At 65.4% G+C, this 18,335-nt stretch overlaps 1 protein-coding gene across 4 annotated transcripts; it reads left to right on the forward strand.

Annotated features, from left to right (window-relative positions):
- Positions 1-584: 584 nt before the first annotated feature.
- On the forward strand, positions 585-17,182 carry LOC102929402 (lateral signaling target protein 2 homolog). Of its 4 annotated transcripts, none has more exons than XM_043521240.1 (13): positions 585-699; positions 7,111-7,251; positions 7,540-7,677; positions 8,122-8,324; positions 8,689-8,778; positions 9,337-9,426; positions 9,978-10,079; positions 10,703-11,386; positions 11,683-11,819; positions 12,789-12,902; positions 13,439-13,526; positions 14,759-14,871; positions 15,181-17,182. In XM_043521240.1, the coding sequence occupies exons 2-13, from the start codon at positions 7,174-7,176 to the stop codon at positions 15,621-15,623; spliced, it is 2,280 nt and encodes a 759-aa protein (XP_043377175.1). In that variant the 5' UTR covers positions 585-699; positions 7,111-7,173; the 3' UTR covers positions 15,624-17,182. The 4 variants fall into 4 exon arrangements, with proteins under 4 accessions (XP_043377175.1, XP_043377176.1, XP_037763430.1 ...); XM_043521241.1 differs by lacking the exon at positions 585-699 and adding an exon at positions 1,395-1,760 and having other exon boundaries at positions 13,437-13,526; positions 16,986-17,182; XM_037907502.2 differs by lacking the exon at positions 585-699 and adding an exon at positions 1,397-1,760 and having other exon boundaries at positions 13,437-13,526.
- Positions 17,183-18,335: the final 1,153 nt, after the last annotated feature.

The raw sequence follows: 18,335 nt of genomic DNA on the forward strand, positions 1-18,335 counted from the left end.
CTGCTCACTCCCTCTGAAGCACCTGGCACTGGCCGCTGTTGGCAGACAGGACACAGGGCTGGTTGGACCATTGGGCTGCCCCAGTCTGGCTGTTCTTACGCTCTTGCACAGAGACTCTAGGCTGCATGGCCTCCGAAGGAGGCAGTCTCCTACTAGCAGGGCACCAATGTCCTTAAGAGCACTTATACGTACTTGCAAGGCACCCTCCCTGTCACAGCTGGTGCCAGAGGCTGGCAGGAAGGGAGGCCTTCCTGGTGTGCTGTGGTGCAAAGACCCAAGCGGGGCCAGGAGCCGTCCTTGCCTCCCAGGAGTGGCACTTGCATGCAGGACCAGCACATGGCTCACTGCAGCTTAATCACATTCTTGCTCTTGGAGCCACCAGCTGGTGTCAGAGGCATCCCTGGCTTGGCTGCACCCATGGCCCATGCTGGGATGAACGAGTTCTGCCTGGCTCAGAGTTCTGCCTGGCTCAGCGAGTCCTGACAAACTTCAGAAAACCAAACAACTGCTCTGGGCTACAGTCCAGCCCATTGCAACACTCAGCCCTGCCCAGGGGCTGTCTCCCATCTAGTTAAAGGTACAGGGCAGCTACCCCAGCCAGGCTCACTCCTCACAGTGCAAGAGGGATCTGGGCAGAGCACTGTGGGGGTCCCTGCTGCTGCTGTGGGCCATTGCAGACTTGGCTCCACACAAACCCAAGTGACCGGGGGGCGGGGAGACACTCCGAGTCCTCTGGCTCAGTCCCCGCAGACCCAAGCAGGGGTGAGGCTATTGCCACGGAAGGGACGGTGGTTATGACTGTTGGACAGGCTGGGAGCAGGGCTGGGGCCAGACGACTCCATGAATAACAGACATGACTAGACTGTGGCTCAGGAGTGAAATCCCCTCTCCAGCTACCCTGCGGTTACGCAGAACCCAGGAAACCCCGGCCACCCTGCTGGCGGCAGCCTAGCCAGCCCCCCCACTGCTCCCTGTCCCCCAAGGGCAAGCAGCCAGTGACTCTGGGTGTGGGGGTGTCTGGGGCCCTGCCTGCCAGCCTCCATCTCCTCCGCGGCCGTCCTTTGGGACCCTTCCAAACACTCCTCCGTGGGTCAGTCTGAGGCAGGCTCTGTCCCTTGGGACACGTCCCACGCCACATGCATGGCCTCATGCATCCTGCCCCCAGCACCCATTCCCGGGCCCCCTGGCCCAGCCCAGCCAGGGAACGGCCTGTCTCTGGTGTCAGTGCCTTGGCATGCAGAGACACGCAGGGGCACGCCTGGGACGCCCTGCCCTGGTGGTGTAATGCACAAAGGGGGTGGGTTCTCCTCCTGTCTCTGGGGCAAGGGGGGGCTGGAAGCCGGGAGTCCTGAGTTCTAGCCCTGGCCCTGGGAGGGGAGCGGGTCTAGTGGTTGGGGGGGAGGGGAGGGAGCCAGGACTCCTGGGTTCTATTCCAGACCTGCCACAGTGTGAGTTTGGGGCACGTCCCTTCCGCGCGGTGCACGCGGGGCCAGACCGCCCGCCCCATGCGGGGCTGAAGGAGAATTTGACCTGCCAGGGGCACTTTCAAAAGGGAGAGAAATCGGGGGCGGTGGGCGCTGGGCTCGGGCTGGCCCCGGCAGGCACCGCCCCTGTTCCCCGTCCGGGCGGTGCCAGCTGCGGGCCCGCCCCGTGCGGGCGGCGGCGGCGGGGAGCCGGGAGTCCGGGACCGGGCGCTGCGCTCCCGCCGCGCTCTCGCCATGCTGCCCGCGGCCGTCAGGAAGTGGCTGCACCGGCCCAAGGTGAGACCCCAGTTCCCCCTGCCAGAGACCCCCCTTCCCACCCCCACCCGCCGGGACTCCCCTCTGCCCCCGGGGGGCTGCCAGAGACCCCCGTCCCACCCCCACCCGCCGGGACTCCCCTCTGCCCCCCGGGGGGGCTGCCAGAGACCCCCGTCCCACCCCCACCCGCCGGGACTCCCCTCTGCCCCCCGGGGGGGCTGCCAGAGACCCCCGTCCCACCCCCACCCGCCGGGACTCCCCTCTTTCACCCGGGGAGCTGCTAGAGACCCCCTGTCCCACCCCCCGGGAATCCCATCTGCCCCCGGGGGGGCTGCCAGAGACCCCCTGTCCCACCCCCACCTCCCGGGACTCCCCTCTGCCCCCCGCGGAGCTGCTAGAGACCCCCTCTCCCACCCCCACCTTCTGGGACTCCCCTCTGCCCCCCCAGGGGGGTTCTCAGAGACCCCCTGTCCCACCCCCCGGGACTCCCATCTGCCCCCTCGGGTGCTGGCAGGAATCCCCTGCCCCAGTACCCTGCCCCGTGCTCTCCCCAGGGATGGCAGGGAACTCATCCCTGGGTCCTGGGGGGCTGTGGAGCAGCCAAGCCAAGGATCAGATGAGGGGTGGGTTGCCCCTGTCGCTGGCAGCGATTCTCTGAGGTGGAGGGGGACAGCCTGGACTGGCAGTGCTGGCGGGGGGGCTTGGCTCTAGGGCCCTTTGCCCCAAGTTTTGCCCTGTGGCACAGTGCCCCCCTGCCCTGGCCAGGAAGCGCTGCAGCCCCCTTGCAGGAGCCTGTCGGCACTGGAGAGTGGCCCCACGGCTCCCTGGTGTAAGGGCCCCGGTCTGAACCAGGCACCTAGGCTGTCCCTGCACCTGGCACTGCTGAGGAACCTGTCCGCTTGCCCTGGGTGCTGCTGTCCAGCCTCTCCCCATGCCTGGCGCTCCGGGCAGCCCCCGCCCGCTGTGCAGGGCAGAGAGGGTGGAAGTGTCCCATCGACTCCTGGGGCCTGGCCCCTGTGTGTTCCCAGGGACACCCCTGGCCTGCCTAGCTCTGTAGGCGCCCTGCAGCTCCTTCCCTCCGTCCCCAGAAGAGGGGCTTAGGCTGGGGGGTGGCTCAGCACAGTTCACGCTCCAGGGGCTGGACAGCGTCCACGGGGTCTGGCCGGGGCGAGAACCGGCCCACTCTTACTGCCCCTGCTGCTCTGCCAGCGGGGCTGGGCCCCGGGCCTGGGCTGGGCCAGAGCTGTGGGGAAGACGGGTGCAAGAGGTGACTAAGGCGGGTGGGGGAGGGCCACGGCCACAGCCTACACTTGCCTGAAGGGTGTCAACAGGCTGAGCTGTTTACAGGAGTCCCAGGCCTTCCACTCCGGCTTAAAAAAGGCCACATGTGGGCGGGGGGTTCTCTTCCCGCATCCAGGAAGGGGAACGGGACGGGGTGGGGCCTGGCGCTCGGGGTGCTGACACCTAGACTGGAACGGGGCCAAGCAAGGCCCAGGAGGGAAGATCCCTGTCTTGGCCCTGAGGCCCGGCTCGGGGGGTGACCCAGTGCCAGGAGCTGCGTCTCTCTCTGCGGGGGGCTGGGGGAAGGAACAGGAGGGCACAGCCAACCTAGCTGAGAGCCGGGCCCTGCCACTTCAACTTTCCCTGGAGGAAAGCCATAGGGAAGGCCCAGGCTGGGATTCCCCATGGCCAGCCCCAGGTGGGCCCTGTGTGCTTACGCCAGAGAGTCCTGGGCGACTGGGAAGCAGAGGGGCTGGAGGCAGGGTGTGTCCACGGGCAGCTCGGCAGGTGGATCCAGGCCGTGCTGTGGGCTGATGTTAGACTCTGCTGAGGAAAGGCAACCGACTGCTCGGCTGCAAGGTGCCCTCCTGAGGGCGGGAGGGGTGGCTTCCGGGTGAAGGGAAGAGCTGCAGGTGGCTAGTGGCCACTGTCCAGGCTTCTCTCTGCTTTTCCCCACGGGGGACGGGGGCTGCGTTGCTAGCAGGCTGCAGTAGGCTGTTTGCCTTCTCCAGAGCGATGCTTTGAGGCCCAGAGGGGCTCTCTTGCTGTCCCTGATCAGTCTAACCGGCCCCTCCCAGAGCGGCTCCTGTGGTCTGCGGCTCTCTCCCACACGGGGCGAAGCAGGACGGGGATGCTGCCCCTCGCCCACTGGCAGCGTTACAGTAGGTTTGGGGGCTTTGCAGAGGCGAGGTGGTCCCGCGCAAGAGGTGCAGGAGTGAGGGTCTTAGCGCCAGGTGACCCCATTGTGTGCACGGCCCCGGGAGCCGTGTGTGTGTGGTGGGGAAAGAGGAGCTGCAGGGCTCTCTTCTCCTGTCCACGCCGTGGTCCCTGGATACCTTGCGGGAGCGACGCATCACCCCAGCGACAGCATGTGGACACACGCTCTGCTCCCAGCCACTCTACAAGGCTTCTGGTCCCAGGACCTTAAAGGGACAGCAGCCTGGGCTTTCCCCAAGTCTGACTGATTGCCCTGGGCCCGTCTTCTGCTCTCCCCACGCCTAGCTCTACCCTCCTCCGCGTTTCATCCTCTGTACAAGGCCCAGGCTTTAAGGGACACACCCCAGGCCAGGGGCTGACTGACCACTAGCCCTCACTATTCCCGAGGGCAGTCACCCTGTCACAAAGGCTGCCTTCTCAGACGGTTGTACCTGGGTGTGACATGCACACATGTCCAGCCCCACCCCTACTGGGATCCAGCTTGAGCTCATTAACCCTGTTCTACACCTGGGGAAACTGAGGTAGGGACTTGCACAATCCACAGTGGGGGGTTTGGGTGGAACCAAAATGAGAGCTCCAGGATTCCTGTATCCCAGTCCTGTGCCTGGTCCACTCACTCTAGCTGCCTCTGCACAACCCAGTTCAGCGGCTGTGTGGTTAGCTAATTGTGGAGTGGCTTGGATTGAGGAAGCTTGTGAGAGGCCGGGCGTGCTGCAGGGGTGTGTGCTGCTAACCTGCTCCATGGCTGAGTCTCTTTGGCCTCTTACCGGGTTAGCTCCATCATGCCTGCCCGGGGCTTGTGTGACCTCATGGCCCTAGGCGGGGGCCTGCTGTGGCCCTGACTTCGTTGCTGAATAGCTCTGCACGGCTGTGGCTGTTCACAAGGGCGCGTGCCGTGGCCTGAGGACAGACCTCCTCGCTACGGTTTATAGGTGAGCTTCAACTGAGCCTGCAGCCCTCCTGCTGTCAGTCCTGCCCCAAACCCCGCTGCAGGCGCAGCCTCTGCTCCCCACTGCAGCACCCCTGCTGGTCATGGGTGGCCCTGAAAAGATTCCACTGCTGGGCTCGGGGGGGATGGACGGACGGATCAGTGTTCCTGGGAGCGTCAGCGACAGCTGGGATCTGTGGTGCTGCCCTCAGGGCAGGGGCTCCTGGCTCCTCTGGCAGCAGGAGAGCTGCAGGAATTCTCCAGGCACGCCCCAACCCCTTCCCCCTCTGGAGGATTTGCTGGTTCTGGCTGGCACCCATGCTGGGAACCCGGCTGTCCTGTCTGCTTTGGGCCTGCTGTGGCCAGGAGTGGCTTGGAGCATTGGTGTATTCTGCTCTCCTGGGCCCACAGACCTTGGAGGAAGGCTGAAGCCCCAAGAGCCCTAGGGGGCTGTTTGTCACAGCCTGGGACATGTTAACCCCCGGGCCAGGTAGGGGCTAGAGGCTGCTCTGAACTCAGCCTCCTGCTGATGGAATAGCCTTGGCCTGCGGCTTTGCACTCCGCTCTGCTGGCCCGAGGCTGCCTAGAGATGATCTTGGCATCACAGCTTTACTTGGGAGCAGCCTGGGGGGCAAGATCCTGACCGAGGATAGTAGCTGGATGCTCCTGGCCAGGCTGTCGGCAATAATGGGGCCACTTGGCAGTCCATGTTGCAACAGACTGTATCTAGCTCTTCGGACAGGGTATTGGGAGCCAGGATTCCTGGGTTCTGTCCCCGGCTCTGGGGGAACATGGATGGGTCGCTGCCCCGTGTCTCTGGCTGGCGCACTGAGCGAAGGGCCGGGAGCGCCTTTTGACAAGCGGGTTCTGTGGCGTGGGGGTGCTCTCGCCATACCCATCCCCATGCCATGACCTAGCCCCCCAGTAACAGGGAGGGAAATGAGGGGCCAAAGGACATGGGAATTTCGGGCTTGAGGCCCATGGCTGGTTCATGCTGCCGCTGATGCTGCTGTCTGGCCTGAGGAGAGCCAAGCTCGCCCCATGCCCCCAGCTCTGCATCGCCTCTGGTGCTTACATGCTTGGCTGCAGTGCCCAGAGTACCGCCCCCCCAGGACCCACACGGCCTGTCCCTGAAGCTCTTCCTGCCCATGGGGGGCCCGGGGAACAGGACACAGTGCTGGCCCCTCGCGCGATGGGCTGGGAGGAGGCAGGTGCTGTCCGTCCTTCCTGCCTGTGCTCCTCCTCTGCTCACTGGCCTGCCCCAGACACCCCCACTCTGGCCACGTGGTGCATGTCGTACTGGCTCCATGCGAGCTCTTGGGGCCGAATATGAGCACGTCAGCCGAGCAGGACAGGGCTCTGGAGCTGGGCCTGTCCCCTTCCCCCTGTCACGGGGTCCCCGGGCGATGCTCTGGAACTGCTTCCCATGAACCCAGGCAGGACTCTGGGGAAGTCTCCTCTCTGGGAGCAGCCTGTCTGCAGGACACACAGCTCCCCCGGCTTCCACCTTCCTGGGTCTGACCTCGGAGCATTCAGCCTCCTCCGCCCCTCCGTGCGCTTCCCACAGCCAGTCCGCCCAGGCGGGGTCCTGGGGAAGCCAGAGGGTCCTGCCCCCCAACTCCGCAGTCAGACGTGACTCTCAGCCAGCCAGTAAAACAGAAGGTTTATTAGACGACAGGAACATGGTCTAACACAGAGCTTGCAGGTGCAGAGAACAGGACCCCTCAGCTGGGTCCATTTTGGGGGCAGTGAGCCAGACAACCCCGTCTGCCCTTCACTCCATATCTCCAGCCAGCCCCAAACTGAAACTCCCTCCAGCCCCTCCTCCTCTGGGCTTTGTCCCTTTCCCGGGCCAGGAGTCACCGGATTCCTTTGTTCTCCAACCCCTTAGCTCTCACCTTGCAGGGGGGAAGGGCCCAGGCCATCAGTTGCCAGGAAACAGGGTGTCGGCCATCCTCTGTGTCCAGACCCCTGCACACACCTGCCCTCTAGGGCTCTGCAATGATCATACACCCTTACCCCACCACCTAGAGACTTAAGAACTGCGTAGGGGAAACTGAGGCACCCCCACACTATTCAGAGGAAACGTTAAGAACAGTCCCACTTCGTCACACCCCCTCCAGCAGCCAGGGCTCCTGCTGGGGGAGGCTGGAGCCACAGCGCTCTGCTCCTCGGGGTGCCGCAGTGACTGACAGAGGCTCCCCTTCTCCCTGTGTCTCTCGCCAGCGATCTGACCCCAGGCTGCTGTCCCAGTTCTTCTACGCCGACGAGAGGGTGACCCGCGTGGTGATGGAAATAAATGGCCTGGACGTGGAGACGGACCCTCAGCAATACTTGGTGCTGCTAAACCAGCTGCACCTCAGCCAGGTACCCTGTGAGCCAGGGCCCTGCCCCCCACATGAGGCCCAAGGAGTGTGCGCGTGCCCTGCCCTCAGCTGGAGTAGCAGGCTCTGCTGCTGTCCAGGGTGGGAGCGCAGCGAGGGCGGAGGGAGGGCTGGGACTTCAGGGCTGGGGCCCTGGCCCTGGTGGAGGAGCTGGGAGAGATGGTGCATGCTCTGTCCCGCGCTGCATGGCTCGGCAGGGACCCGCCAGCGACCAGCATCCCTCGTGTGTGGGACAGCGATCTCAACAGACGCCTCCTGCTCCCCTGCCCAGGCTCACCTGCTGACCCTCATCGAGCAGCTCATGAACGAGTGCATCCCCAAGGAGAGGCACTGCCGTGACTACCTCGCCAAGTTCCCGGAGGAGCTGCTGGTGGACAATCTGGGGAACCACGTGCTGTTTGCGGCTGAGGTCAGCCTGCGGTGATTCCCAGGGAGCAGTCCGGGAGCTCCCCTACCCCAGTCCTTCCAGGAAATGCACTTCCTGGAGCTGTCTGGAGCCTCAGAACCCCCTTTTGGGGGCGCAGGAAGGGTGCCAGGATCCTTTGTACGGTCTCCCTCATGCTAGACTGGATTGCACCCAGGAGAGCCAGGGGCTAAAAACACCTGCTCTCCCCAGATACCTTGAGGGGAGGTGCCATGCAAGTGCCCCCCCCCACGCCCAGCTGTCCAGCCCTGGTATCCGCCCAAGCAGACCACGTGCCGTGCCCAACTCCAAGGAGGCTGCCTGGCCCCTGGGCCCGTGCTGAGCCCACGACTCCTGTCACGTGCTCTCGGGGTGGTGGGATTCGGCTAGGTGGGCAGGGGAGGGGCTGCGCTGGGCTGGCTCCGTGAGCGGCTCGTGTGCTCTCCACAGTGTCTGGTGGCGGGCACCGTCCTGGAGCTGGAGGAAGCGGACGGGCTGCAGCTGCGTCCCCTGGCCAAGAACCTGGTGTGCAGCTTGCAGCTGGTGCGGAAAGTGCTGCGGGAGCAGAGCCTGAGCCAGGCCAGCCCCTGCTCAGAGCCCGTGCGTATGGCGCTGATCCGGTTTGACACGCTCTTCGCTGAATTTGAACTCCGGTACGTGCCAGGCGCAGAACTCAGCTTGGCTGCAGAGGCCAGGTGCAAGCATTGGGGCAGGGCAGGCCAGCAGCCTCCGCCACCGCCCCGGCCATTCCCCAGCAGCCCAGAGAGCGCCAGGCTGGGCGTGGCGGGTGCAGAATGTCGGTAGCTGCTTGTCCTTCGTAGTGCGGGGGCTGTGACAAAGGGCATCCTCCGGGACAAGCCACTCTGGAGGGAGCCAAGCAGGGCTAGATCTGCTGTCAGGAGCCCCCTGGGCACAATCTGGGCCCCTCGCTCCAGGCCAGAGCGTTCCATGGCACCCCGCTGGGTGCCCTGGGAAGCAGGACAGGGCTGGGATTCATGGCTGGCCTGTCTCTTGTAGCTACGTGTCCTTGCTGGTCTCGGTGAAGTCCCCGGAGGAGCTCTACAAGCAGCAGGAGATCGTGGTACTCTTCTGTGAGACAGTGGAGAGGTGAGGGGCTGTGTGGCTGGCAGGGCACCCTGAGGGGAGAGGCCCTGGGCAAGAATTGCTAATTCCGCCCCCCCTCCTACTTTGGGGTATAGTTCCCCTGAAGCTTATGCAGGGGCTGCTGGATTCACCGGTGGTGAATGGGAGCTGAATGCCATTCGATGCAGGAGTGGGGACACCCCAGCTCCCCACTCCTTGGTGGGCGGGGAGCTCTCACCTGCGCCGCTCCGTGAGCCAGATTCCTGGACGCTGGAGCGTCCCCCTGGCCGTTCCTGGAGGCCGGCTGCTTGGACTGCCACAATGTGGGGCAGAGACTGTCCCCAGCCCCCCGGCTGCTGCCTTGGGGTCACGCTCACAGAGCGTTCCTGGGGCGCCCCCAGCAAGCCTGCTGGGGAACCAGGGGGCATCAGGTTCACTGGCCCCCAGCCTGCCTGCCGGGGAACCAGGGGGCATCAGGTTCACTGGGCCCCAGCCTGCCTGCCGGGCCTGGCTTAAAGCAACAGCTGCTGCTCTTTGGCACGAAGCCCGTGGTCCCAGCCTGTCTCTGCCCTCCCTGAGCAGAGCCCTGAAACTCGGCTACCTGAGCCAGGACATGATTGACGGGTGCGAGCCGCTGCTGATGTTCACCATCCCCCGCCTGGCCATCATCAGGTGAGTGGGCAGCTCCGTGCTGGGGGGCTGAGGCTGCACGAGCCAGGGTGGTGTGGAGCCAGGCATCCCCCCACGCACTGGGCTTCCGGAGCTGTGGCCCAGGAGTTCCCCGGGGTGGGGCAGTGGCTGCCCGACTCCAAGCTGCCCCAGCTCTTCTCCTCTGCCCTGGGCTGGCTCCCGCTCTCCCCCCTCGCTGGGCGCCAGGCAGTGCAGCTGCCCCGGGACAGGGCACTTCCTCGCCCTGCTGCTGCAGAAGGGTCACTGGCCTGCGGGCGCCTGGGGCTGAGCCCCTCTCCCCGTGAGCTCAGCTGCCCCGGGTGTGTCCCTGGGGGACCTGGAACCGCTTCCCAACCACAGGGCCTGCACCACCCCTTGCCCCTTCCAGCCACTCGCTGAGCCTTTGGCTGCGCCCCTGGCCTGGGCACTGGCCAGCGGCTGGTGGGAGGCTGGTGTCCTCCGGTTTGGAGCCCCAGATCGAGAGCCAGGGTTTGCTTTGGGAGGGGGCAGCCCAGGGCGGAGCTGATGGGGCTGCCCCCTCTCCCTGCATGCAGTGGGCTCCTCATCTATCCTGAGGGGCCCCTGGGCCTGGAGCGGAGGCCCGAGGAGACGTCCAGGCTCTTCAGACCCTTTCGCAGCATGCTGAAAAACATCAGGTAGGTGCACTGGGCCGTGGGGGGCAGCCATGGGGCAGGGGAGGGGGAGCGCCCGGGGGAGGGGGAGGGCTGGGCAGTAGGGAGGGGGAAGGGGAGCGCTGTGGGGCGGCGGAGGGCTGGGCAGTGGGGAGCAGGTTGAGGAGGGGGAGCACCGTGGGGCCTAGGAGGGCTGGGCGGTGGGGAGGGGGAAGGGGAGCGCCGTGGGCTGGGGGAGGGCTAGGCAGTGGGGAGTAGGGTGGGGAGGGGGAGCGCCGGGGGGTGGAGGATGGCTGGGCAGTGGGGAGCAGGGTGGGGAGGGGGAGGGCTGGGCAGTGGGGAGGGGGAAGGGGAGCGCTGTGGGGCGGGGGGGGCTGGGCAGAGGGGAGCACAGGGGCTCCAGTGGGGTTTATAAAGCAGGGGTGCGGTGCCCTTTGGCAGCACGACCCCTGGCCCGGCACAGACTGCCTCGCCGGCGCGCTCCTGGCGCTGGTGCCTGGGAGGGGCCCAGCTCAAGCTGCGGTGGGGCCCCAGGTGCCCGGTGGCATGGAGCTGCCCTTGCTCCCCTCCCGCCCGGCCCGGCCCCCCAGCTGTGGGAGGGCAGAGGGAGGCCCAGCCTGGGAAGGTCTCATGCCCATCTCCGGCAGGGACCTGCTGCGGGTGCTCTCGGAGGAGGAGCTCGCCCTGCTGGAGAAGACCCTGTGTGCTGCCGAATCGGAGGGTCCTTGCAGCGCAGCCGGTCCTGAGCCCAGGGGCGAAGCGGCTGCGGACACTCGTCGCCCTGCCCCCTGGTGCTCCCCGCAGCCCGCCCCCAGCTGCTCTTTGCACCCCCCAGCTGCTGCGGGAGCCCAGCGCACGGCGGCCTGCAGCCGCGGAACAGCTGGAGCCCCAGGGCCTGCGAGTGGAGCCCCACAAAAGGGCAAGGAGGAGGCAAAGGAGCCAGTGCCCCCGGGCTCGGACCCTCTCCCCGAAAGGCCCCTGAGCGTGAGGACTAGTGATGTGGATGCGGCCTGCACCGGGCCAGCCTCGCCGGGCCTGGGGACGCCTGCTCAGGCTGTGCACCAGGGCGTTCCTGGCAATGCCAGCAGGGACATGCGGCTGCAGACGCATGCCGCCAGGCCAGAGGGAGCCGGGCACGCTGACAGCACGGGGCCTCCCTGGGACAGAGGCCAGCCGTCCTGGGCGTGCTCCACAGGCCGTGGCCAGCTGGCACTAGTGGCTTCTAGGCCACAGGAGCCGACTCTGCCAGGAGGAGGCATGGAGGCCTGTGCCTGCCTGCAGGACGGGTGGGCGAGGCCTCTCCCCCCGCTCCTGCCTGGCAACAGCGGCAGGTAAGTGGTGATGAATGATCGGGCTCTGGAGCAGATACCCATGCCAGGGGCCCCAGCGAGCAGTTCCCCGGGCAAACCAGTGCCTCCTCCAGGCCAAGCCTCAGAGTCCATGTGGCTACGAGTCACCTGAGGCAACCAAACCCAGTTCTGGTGTCTGAACTAGGGGCAGTGCCGGGGGCAGGGGGTGAGGAAGGCAGGGAAGGCCCTGCTGTCGGATCAGATGGGGGCTTGTCTGGGGGGCAGGGAAGGGACCAGCCTGTGCCCTCTTGTGTAACTGGCTCCTCTCTTCTGCGCAGGCCCTTGGGGCAACAGCCAGGCAGTGCCCGGGGCAGAGTGCTCCCCGGGGCTGTTCTGCCCGGCGCACGCTCAGAGCTCCGCTCCCGTTACAGCAGCGCCCAGGAGATGATCCACACGCTCTTCGTCTGCATCTCTGGTATGTGCTCTGCGCAGCGGGCCGGGAGAGAACTCCGGCCCTCTGCGCTGTCCCGCCCTGCAGTGGGGGAGCCGGGGGCCAGGGCACGGGGCTGTCCTGGGCTCGCTGCGGGCAGTGGGGTGCCCTGTGAGGGGAGCGTGTGCCAGGCGCACAGAAACCTGCTTCTAGTCAGCTCTTCATGGGGCAGCAATGGCTCTTGCCAGCAGGTGTGACTGCAGGAGGTGCGTCCTCCAGGTGCTTCCCCACAGCGGGCAGCGGGCAGCGGCTCATCAGAGGGCACTGTCCTACCACCCGCTGGGCCCCCGCAAGGGGACAGAGGGAGCCGCAGCAGCGTGGAGCTAGCTGGGCCCATAGGAACTGGAGCGGTTCTGGAACAGGGCAGGGGGAGGCGGGGGCATGCACCCATGCTCCCAGCCGCTGGGCACAAGCGGACACGGCAGGCCGAGTGCCAGCACCGGCCTGGTGCCTGTGCCCAGGCTGCCCAGCCCAGGACCGAGCCGGAGGGTCACGCTGCCCAAAACAGCGGCTCCGCCTATCTGCACAAGAGTGCCGTGGAGGCTACATGTCCCACCCGGCACTGCCTCCCAACGCTTGGCTTAAGCCTGAGCTTTGCTGCGGGATCTGCAGTCTCTCCAGGCTGCATCCTCGGCCAGAGCCCCGAGGGGGGGTCTGCGGGCCTGGAGGAGCCGAGCTCTGCAAGCACCTCACTGACGTCCCTATAAAGTCCGTTGTCGTCTAGGGGACGCTGGTGTCTCCGTAGGTCACCCCATGCTGAGCGTGGGGCTAACCCCCCCTGAACTGCCTGCAGACACAGTGATGGCCAGCCCCAGACCGAGTCATTAGTGCAGAGTCCTTTGGCGCTGTCTGAATCTCACCCTGCGGGCCAAGCCACCAGCACTCTGGCAGAGCCCCTCTCGGGGGGCAGCTGCAGGCCCCTGGGCCCTGACGCTGCTGCTCTCTCTCGGGCAGGGGTGGCAGACCAGCTGCAGACCAACTTCGCCAGCGACCTGCGGAGCATCCTGAAGACGGTGTTCCACATCGTGACGTCCCAGCCCGAGGCTCCGGTGGGGACAGATACCGGCCGTGAGTGATCCTCCTGCTCCGTCAGCTGCAGTCTCTCGGGAGGGGGTGGCTGTGGGGCTGGCCCAGAAGATGCTCCTCCCATCGGTCTTTTCTGTCACTTGCTGGTTAGTGGCAGTGCCAAGCAGGGAGCCCCTTGCATGATGCTGGCTCCCAAATCTGCCCCTGGGGAGGGTCCAGGGCTGGGGAGGCGCGATGGCCAAGCACACGGCTTAGGCAGCACCCCATACAAAGTACACCCCACGCTGTGGTACAGGGGACCGCCCTGATGGGGCAGAGCAATTGCCATGGAGCAAGTGGCTGGCATGTAAAGCTGCTGGACTGTCTGGGAGCCGATGTGCAGCACCAGCCCACACACTGCGGGCTACAAGCAGCATCGCCTTGTGCTGTGGGGCCCCAGCCCCTCTGCCCGTGGGGCGTGCGCCTGCTGGCATGCTGCTGGGTTGCGAAGCAGGGAGCTGAGCAGCAGAAACCAGCCCCTCCCTGCTGCGAACAGCTCCTGTGTGCATGGTGCTGACGCTTCCCCTTGCACCCCAGAGGAGGAAGAAGCGGGAGAAGCTTCCCCCTTGGCAGACTGTGCTCTGTGCTCCAGCCACAGGGAGGGGAACAGGACCAGGCACGGAGACGGTAAGAGGGGTAGGGTGTGACTGGGGTCCCTGCTGGCCCCTAATTGTTGACTAAATAAACTCTCCCTTGGTCCCTGCTGTCAGCACCCTGGCACCACGCAGGTCTGATCCCACCCTGGCCTCCTGTTCCAGACAGTTCCAGTTTCCATGAGCAGCTCTTGGGTTGTGGATCAGGGCACAGGGGCCCACTGTGATCACCAGGTCGGCCCTCCTGTGTGAGGCGGGGCAGAGGCCCCGCAGCAATTCCTGGCTGTCTAGAGCGGCTGGTAGGAGAACAGCTGGGCTGGGTTTACATATTCCAGTGAGGAGAGAGCCACCCCGGCCCTCGGCAGTAGCTGTGCCAGTGGCTAGTTACCTGCGGGTCCCCGAGTGCTCCCCCTCCCACGGCTCCCTCACCCCCCCCCGCAGACTGACCTCACTTGCACCCTGCAGAACCGGCCCAAGCCCGTTCCTGTCAGGGGACACGGCCCTTAACGCCCCCTCGACGTAGCACCCACCAGGCTCCAGCATCTGCTTGCCACCCCCCCCAGGCTCCCCTCCTGCACCTCTGCCCGCACGGCTACCCCAGCCCTTCCCTGAGTGCACCTGCTCTTCCCAGCCAGACCCCAGGTTCTGTTAAGGTCACCTCAGACAGGTCCACCCCTCCCCTAGCAAACCCCTTCTCCTGCCCCCAGGGACCCACCTTGGGTCACTTCTCCTTGAGCTTTTATCACGCCCAGGTGCTGCCCCGCCCTCCTAATTGGCCAAGCCGAGAGCGCCTGTTCCAGCCCAGGGCCAGCCCCTGGGATGCCCTCACTGTGAAAGGTATCGAACCCTTGGAGCAGGCCCTTCCTCTCCAGCATGCTCCCCTCCCAGCTCTGGGCAGGCCCGGCTGTGCCCGGCTGCCCCCTCACTGGAGGATTGGTGCAAAGTGAGGCTCCAGCCCCTGGGCTCGCACAAGATCTGGATCTCTGGCTGCCTTTCCCTCGTGACTCGCGGCAGGCTGGCCCAGTCATTAGGGGCTCAGTTCCCCGTGTGACGGTGGGCAAGTGGCTGAGTCCTGTGCAGTGAGGAGCAAGCCAGCCGGGGAGGCGCTGGCGGTGCCTGGCTGGCCGTCGCCGTGTGAGCCGCTCTGCCCGCCCCCTGCTCTGGGGGTGGCACTTGCTGCTGGCATGCGGCAGGATTTGATTTCTTCATGCGCCTCCTCGGGGCCCGGCTCGTCTCACCAGCCGCCCTCCTCCTGTCCCTCCGCAGGCATCTCCAGGCTGCCTCCGTGGGTGCCGGACGGCACCTGCAGCCGGTGCACATCGTGTGGGGCCCCCTTCTCCATGGTCCGCCGACGGCACCATTGCCGCAGCTGTGGGAAGGTAGGCAGCCGGCTCTGGGCAGGAGGCTCTCCGCCCTGCGGGACTGCGCTGGGGGCTCCTGCCCGGGGGACGCCTGCGGGGCGGCGAGGAGGGGGCAAATGAAGCCCCATTTGACAGTGCCTCTGAGGGGGTGGTGGGGCCCATGTTGGGAAGGGCTGCGTGGACTGGCGGATGCAGGAACAGGCAAGTGCTCACCGCTGCTGCCCTTGGGTGCGCGGGGTGCCCCTGCCTCGGGTGGTCCTGCAGCGGGCCAGAGCTGGATTCCCACTTGGCGCCCCTCACTCATGGCTCAGTTTCTTTCCCTGGCAGATCTTCTGCTCGCGCTGCTCCCAGCACACGGCGCCGCTCCCTCACTACGGCCTCCTGAAGCCAGTGCGTGTCTGCACTCACTGCTACACCGTGCACCTCCCCGCCAGGCCCCCGACCCCCAGCCGCCCCTGAGCCGCTCTCGGCTGCGTGCATTGGTGGCCCCAGTGGGGTGGATCATCGCACACTCTTTGCCTCGGAAAGCTACCAAAGACTGCTCAGGGCTTCTGGCAGCCTGCACCACCTACAGAGAGGGCTGGGACACTGCCCAGACCTGGTGGGGAGCTCCCGGAAGGGCTCTCGCTACTTCTTGCAATGGGGTTTTTAGCTTTAAGTCAAGGAATCCCTGTCTGAGCTGGAGGCTGGGCTGCGGAGACAGCAGATCCCCACGTGCACCCTCCCTGGATCCGAGCCAGCCAGCTGCACTCCAGCTGCCATCTCGGTAGGAAAGGGAGGGCCCACAGGGATGGTGCCTGGACTTGCGGGCACTGCACTCCAGCCACTCCTGCTCACTCTGACCACAGCAGATCCCGCTGGCAACAGAACCGGCCCCACGGTGACCCAGCCGGACTCGCCTGACGTGCTCCTCCCTGTTCCTAGTTCGAGGCGTTGGGACAGGCAGGGTCTGCTTCCTGAAGTGACTGCAGAGAACGCAGCCTGGTGCTGGCCACCTGGCCATGAGCTTTGCCCAGGGGGGCCCGGTGCCCCAGCCTCTTGTGCCACTCACCCAAACAAAGCCGGGTGGATTCAGGAGCTCAGTTCGTGTCCCAGTTCGTGTCAGTTCGTGGGGCCATGGGTCTGGGCCTGCACGGCAGGGTACTAAGTGCTGGCTCTGGTGACAGTGGCGAGCCTCCCCTGCAGCACCAAGGCACGGTGGGGGGCCTAGGAACAGGGGGAGGACTCCTCCTCTCTTCTCCCCATCCCCGCCCGCCCCATGCTGTGGGCAAGGTGCATTCTCCTACTCGCGGAACAGCTCAGATCAGCCACTGGGACTGGTGCCAGGAGCCAGCCCACCCTTGCACACGCTGCTGGGAAACCTCCGTGTTGTATCTCGAGGGCTGCCCAGCCTTCCTGGGGGCAAGAGGGGCTCTGGGTGCTGCAGGGGCTGGCATGAGCAGTGACTAAACCCGGAGCACCTAGACTCTGCCCAGCCGAGGCAGCAGCGAACAGGCACAGAGCAGACTGGAATGCAGGCGGCTGCCCCTGTGGAGTGCAGAGGGAGCGGCTGCCGCGGGGGACTCCGCATCCCAGTGAGCGTAGGGGCCTGGCTGGCCCAATGGGCTGGTCCTGCCCACTGGCATTGGTCAACGTGGGCTGCACCTTGGCTCTGGGGGCGGGGGGGCTGCAGGTGTTTCCTGAGCTGTTCCTTGTCCCCTGCCAGTGTGTGGGGGGAGGAGAGTTTCTCTTCCTCTTTCCAACCAGGGTCTCAAAGCGCTCACACTTTCCTCTCCCAAGCCCCGTGGTGGGATAGGCACCTCTGTCCTTGCATGGTTCTGCTCCCGAGCGGGCTGGAGCGTGGCTCTGAGCTCCTGGCTGGGCTAGGGAAGCTGCAGCTGTTCTAGGCCCAGGCTGTAGCCTGCACCTGGGTAGGGTTGGTAGAAAGCTCTGCCAGGAAGAACAAGCCCTAGCCTGGATGAAGGCTAGCGCCCTGTGGAAGAGTGGCCGCAGCCATGGCTGGGCACCCGCCTGTGGCTGGCAGGGTGCAGCAGGCCCTTTCTCAGGCCAGCTCCCATTCAGTCCCACACCTGCCAGCGTGGAGCCTAGTAAACGAAACGCCAACCAATGGCTCTCTTTGGCCCTGTCTGCAGCTTCGCAGAGTCCCCCGCTCCTGGTGCTCGCTGATGGGCTGGCCTGTGACCCTGATCCCGAGGGGCAACCAAGCTTTCATTAAAAAAGTGCATCCAAGCACCCAGCTAGGCTGGAACGAAGGACAACGATTCTGTGTGTAACGCGCATACTTAAGAAGCAACGGCAAAAGTTATGTTTTGTTTCAGTGGCTCTTGTCCCTTTAAAGATGGGCAGGTGGTGGGAGCTGGTGACCTGCATCCATGAATGGCACAGGTTGTGCACAAGCAAAATGAAGCCGTTGGTGGTTTTCAAGTAATGGGGTAAACCAGGAACATTAGCTGCAGCTGGAGTAACCCCTGAACCGTGGAGTCAGGTGACTGTGGGAGAACAGGGGGGCATTATTACAACTTGTTTTCAGGATCCAAGTTTGCAGCCTAGAGAAAGGTGGGTGGTGGCTGAATGCAGCTCCCCTCTGTTCCCTGGGGGGCAGGCAACACAGCCGTGCAGAGGGGGCCGTGGCTGGCTGGCTCTGGGAGGAAGCCAGGCACAGGCAAGCCCAGAAAACATCCCTTATGCCGCATGCTTGTAGGGCTGGGACTTGGCCCTGCGGGATGACTTTACAAATGGGGGCCAGGTGTGGGTCTGGCCCAGGAATGCAGGACCCTTGAGCTGTACAGTTCCGCTCGGCGTGGGTGACAGCAGCCTGGCTCCAAACGCAGGTGGTCACCAGTTTTCTGGATTTCGAATAGGAAGTCTAGTTACCACAGGCTGGGGGAGGCACCGCGTCCGTAACTCTTGCCAGCTGTGGGCCTAGGCTGGGTGGGCTTTGCCCCCCACCCCTAATGTCTGCAAACACCGAGCCGGGCTTTGCCCCCCACCCCTAATTTCTGCAAACACCGAGCAGGGCTTTGCCCCCCACCCCTAATGTCTGCAAACACCGAGCAGGGCTTGCTCCACTCAGCCTGGGCTGGGGAGGGACGAGGGGCTCTGTCCTGCCCATGCTGTGGCCTGTCTCCTGGTGCCTGCAGGCACGTCCTTCCGCCCCTGCTGCTGTGCAGCAGCGAGTGCCTGGGGGGTGGGGTCCAGGCCAGGGGACAATGGGGATGGGCAGGGAGAGCTGCCACCTGGCCAGGTTTTGGCTTCTATGCCCAGGTGCCATTTAGGGTGGCCAGGGGCCCAGTTTCTGGCCATCAACCTGCACCAGCCCCTGCTCAGCCTGGGCCTCTCTTACCTGCAGCTGCCAGGTGGGCTCCTTGGGGGATCCAATGAGAGACGGAGCGTGGGGGGCAGGACCTTGGTGGGAAAGGGTGGGGCCTCAAGGGTCCAGTTATTGGCAAGGCCACACTGGGCCCGGCCTGTGGGGTTTGCGC

This window comes from Chelonia mydas, chromosome 8, assembly GCF_015237465.2.
Source record: "Chelonia mydas isolate rCheMyd1 chromosome 8, rCheMyd1.pri.v2, whole genome shotgun sequence".
In the NCBI taxonomy this organism is placed as follows: domain Eukaryota; kingdom Metazoa; phylum Chordata; order Testudines; family Cheloniidae; genus Chelonia; species Chelonia mydas.

Bases quoted from the DNA above. Each gene is read 5' to 3' on its own strand.
- LOC102929402 (XM_043521240.1), top strand. From the start codon at position 7,174: ATGGAAATAAATGGCCTGGACGTGGAGACGGACCCTCAGCAATACTTG. The intron at 10,080-10,702 runs GTAGGTGCACTG...CATCTCCGGCAG, and splicing joins AGCATGCTGAAAAACATCAG to GGACCTGCTGCGGGTGCTCT. The intron at 13,527-14,758 runs GTAAGAGGGGTA...GTCCCTCCGCAG, and splicing joins CAGGACCAGGCACGGAGACG to GCATCTCCAGGCTGCCTCCG.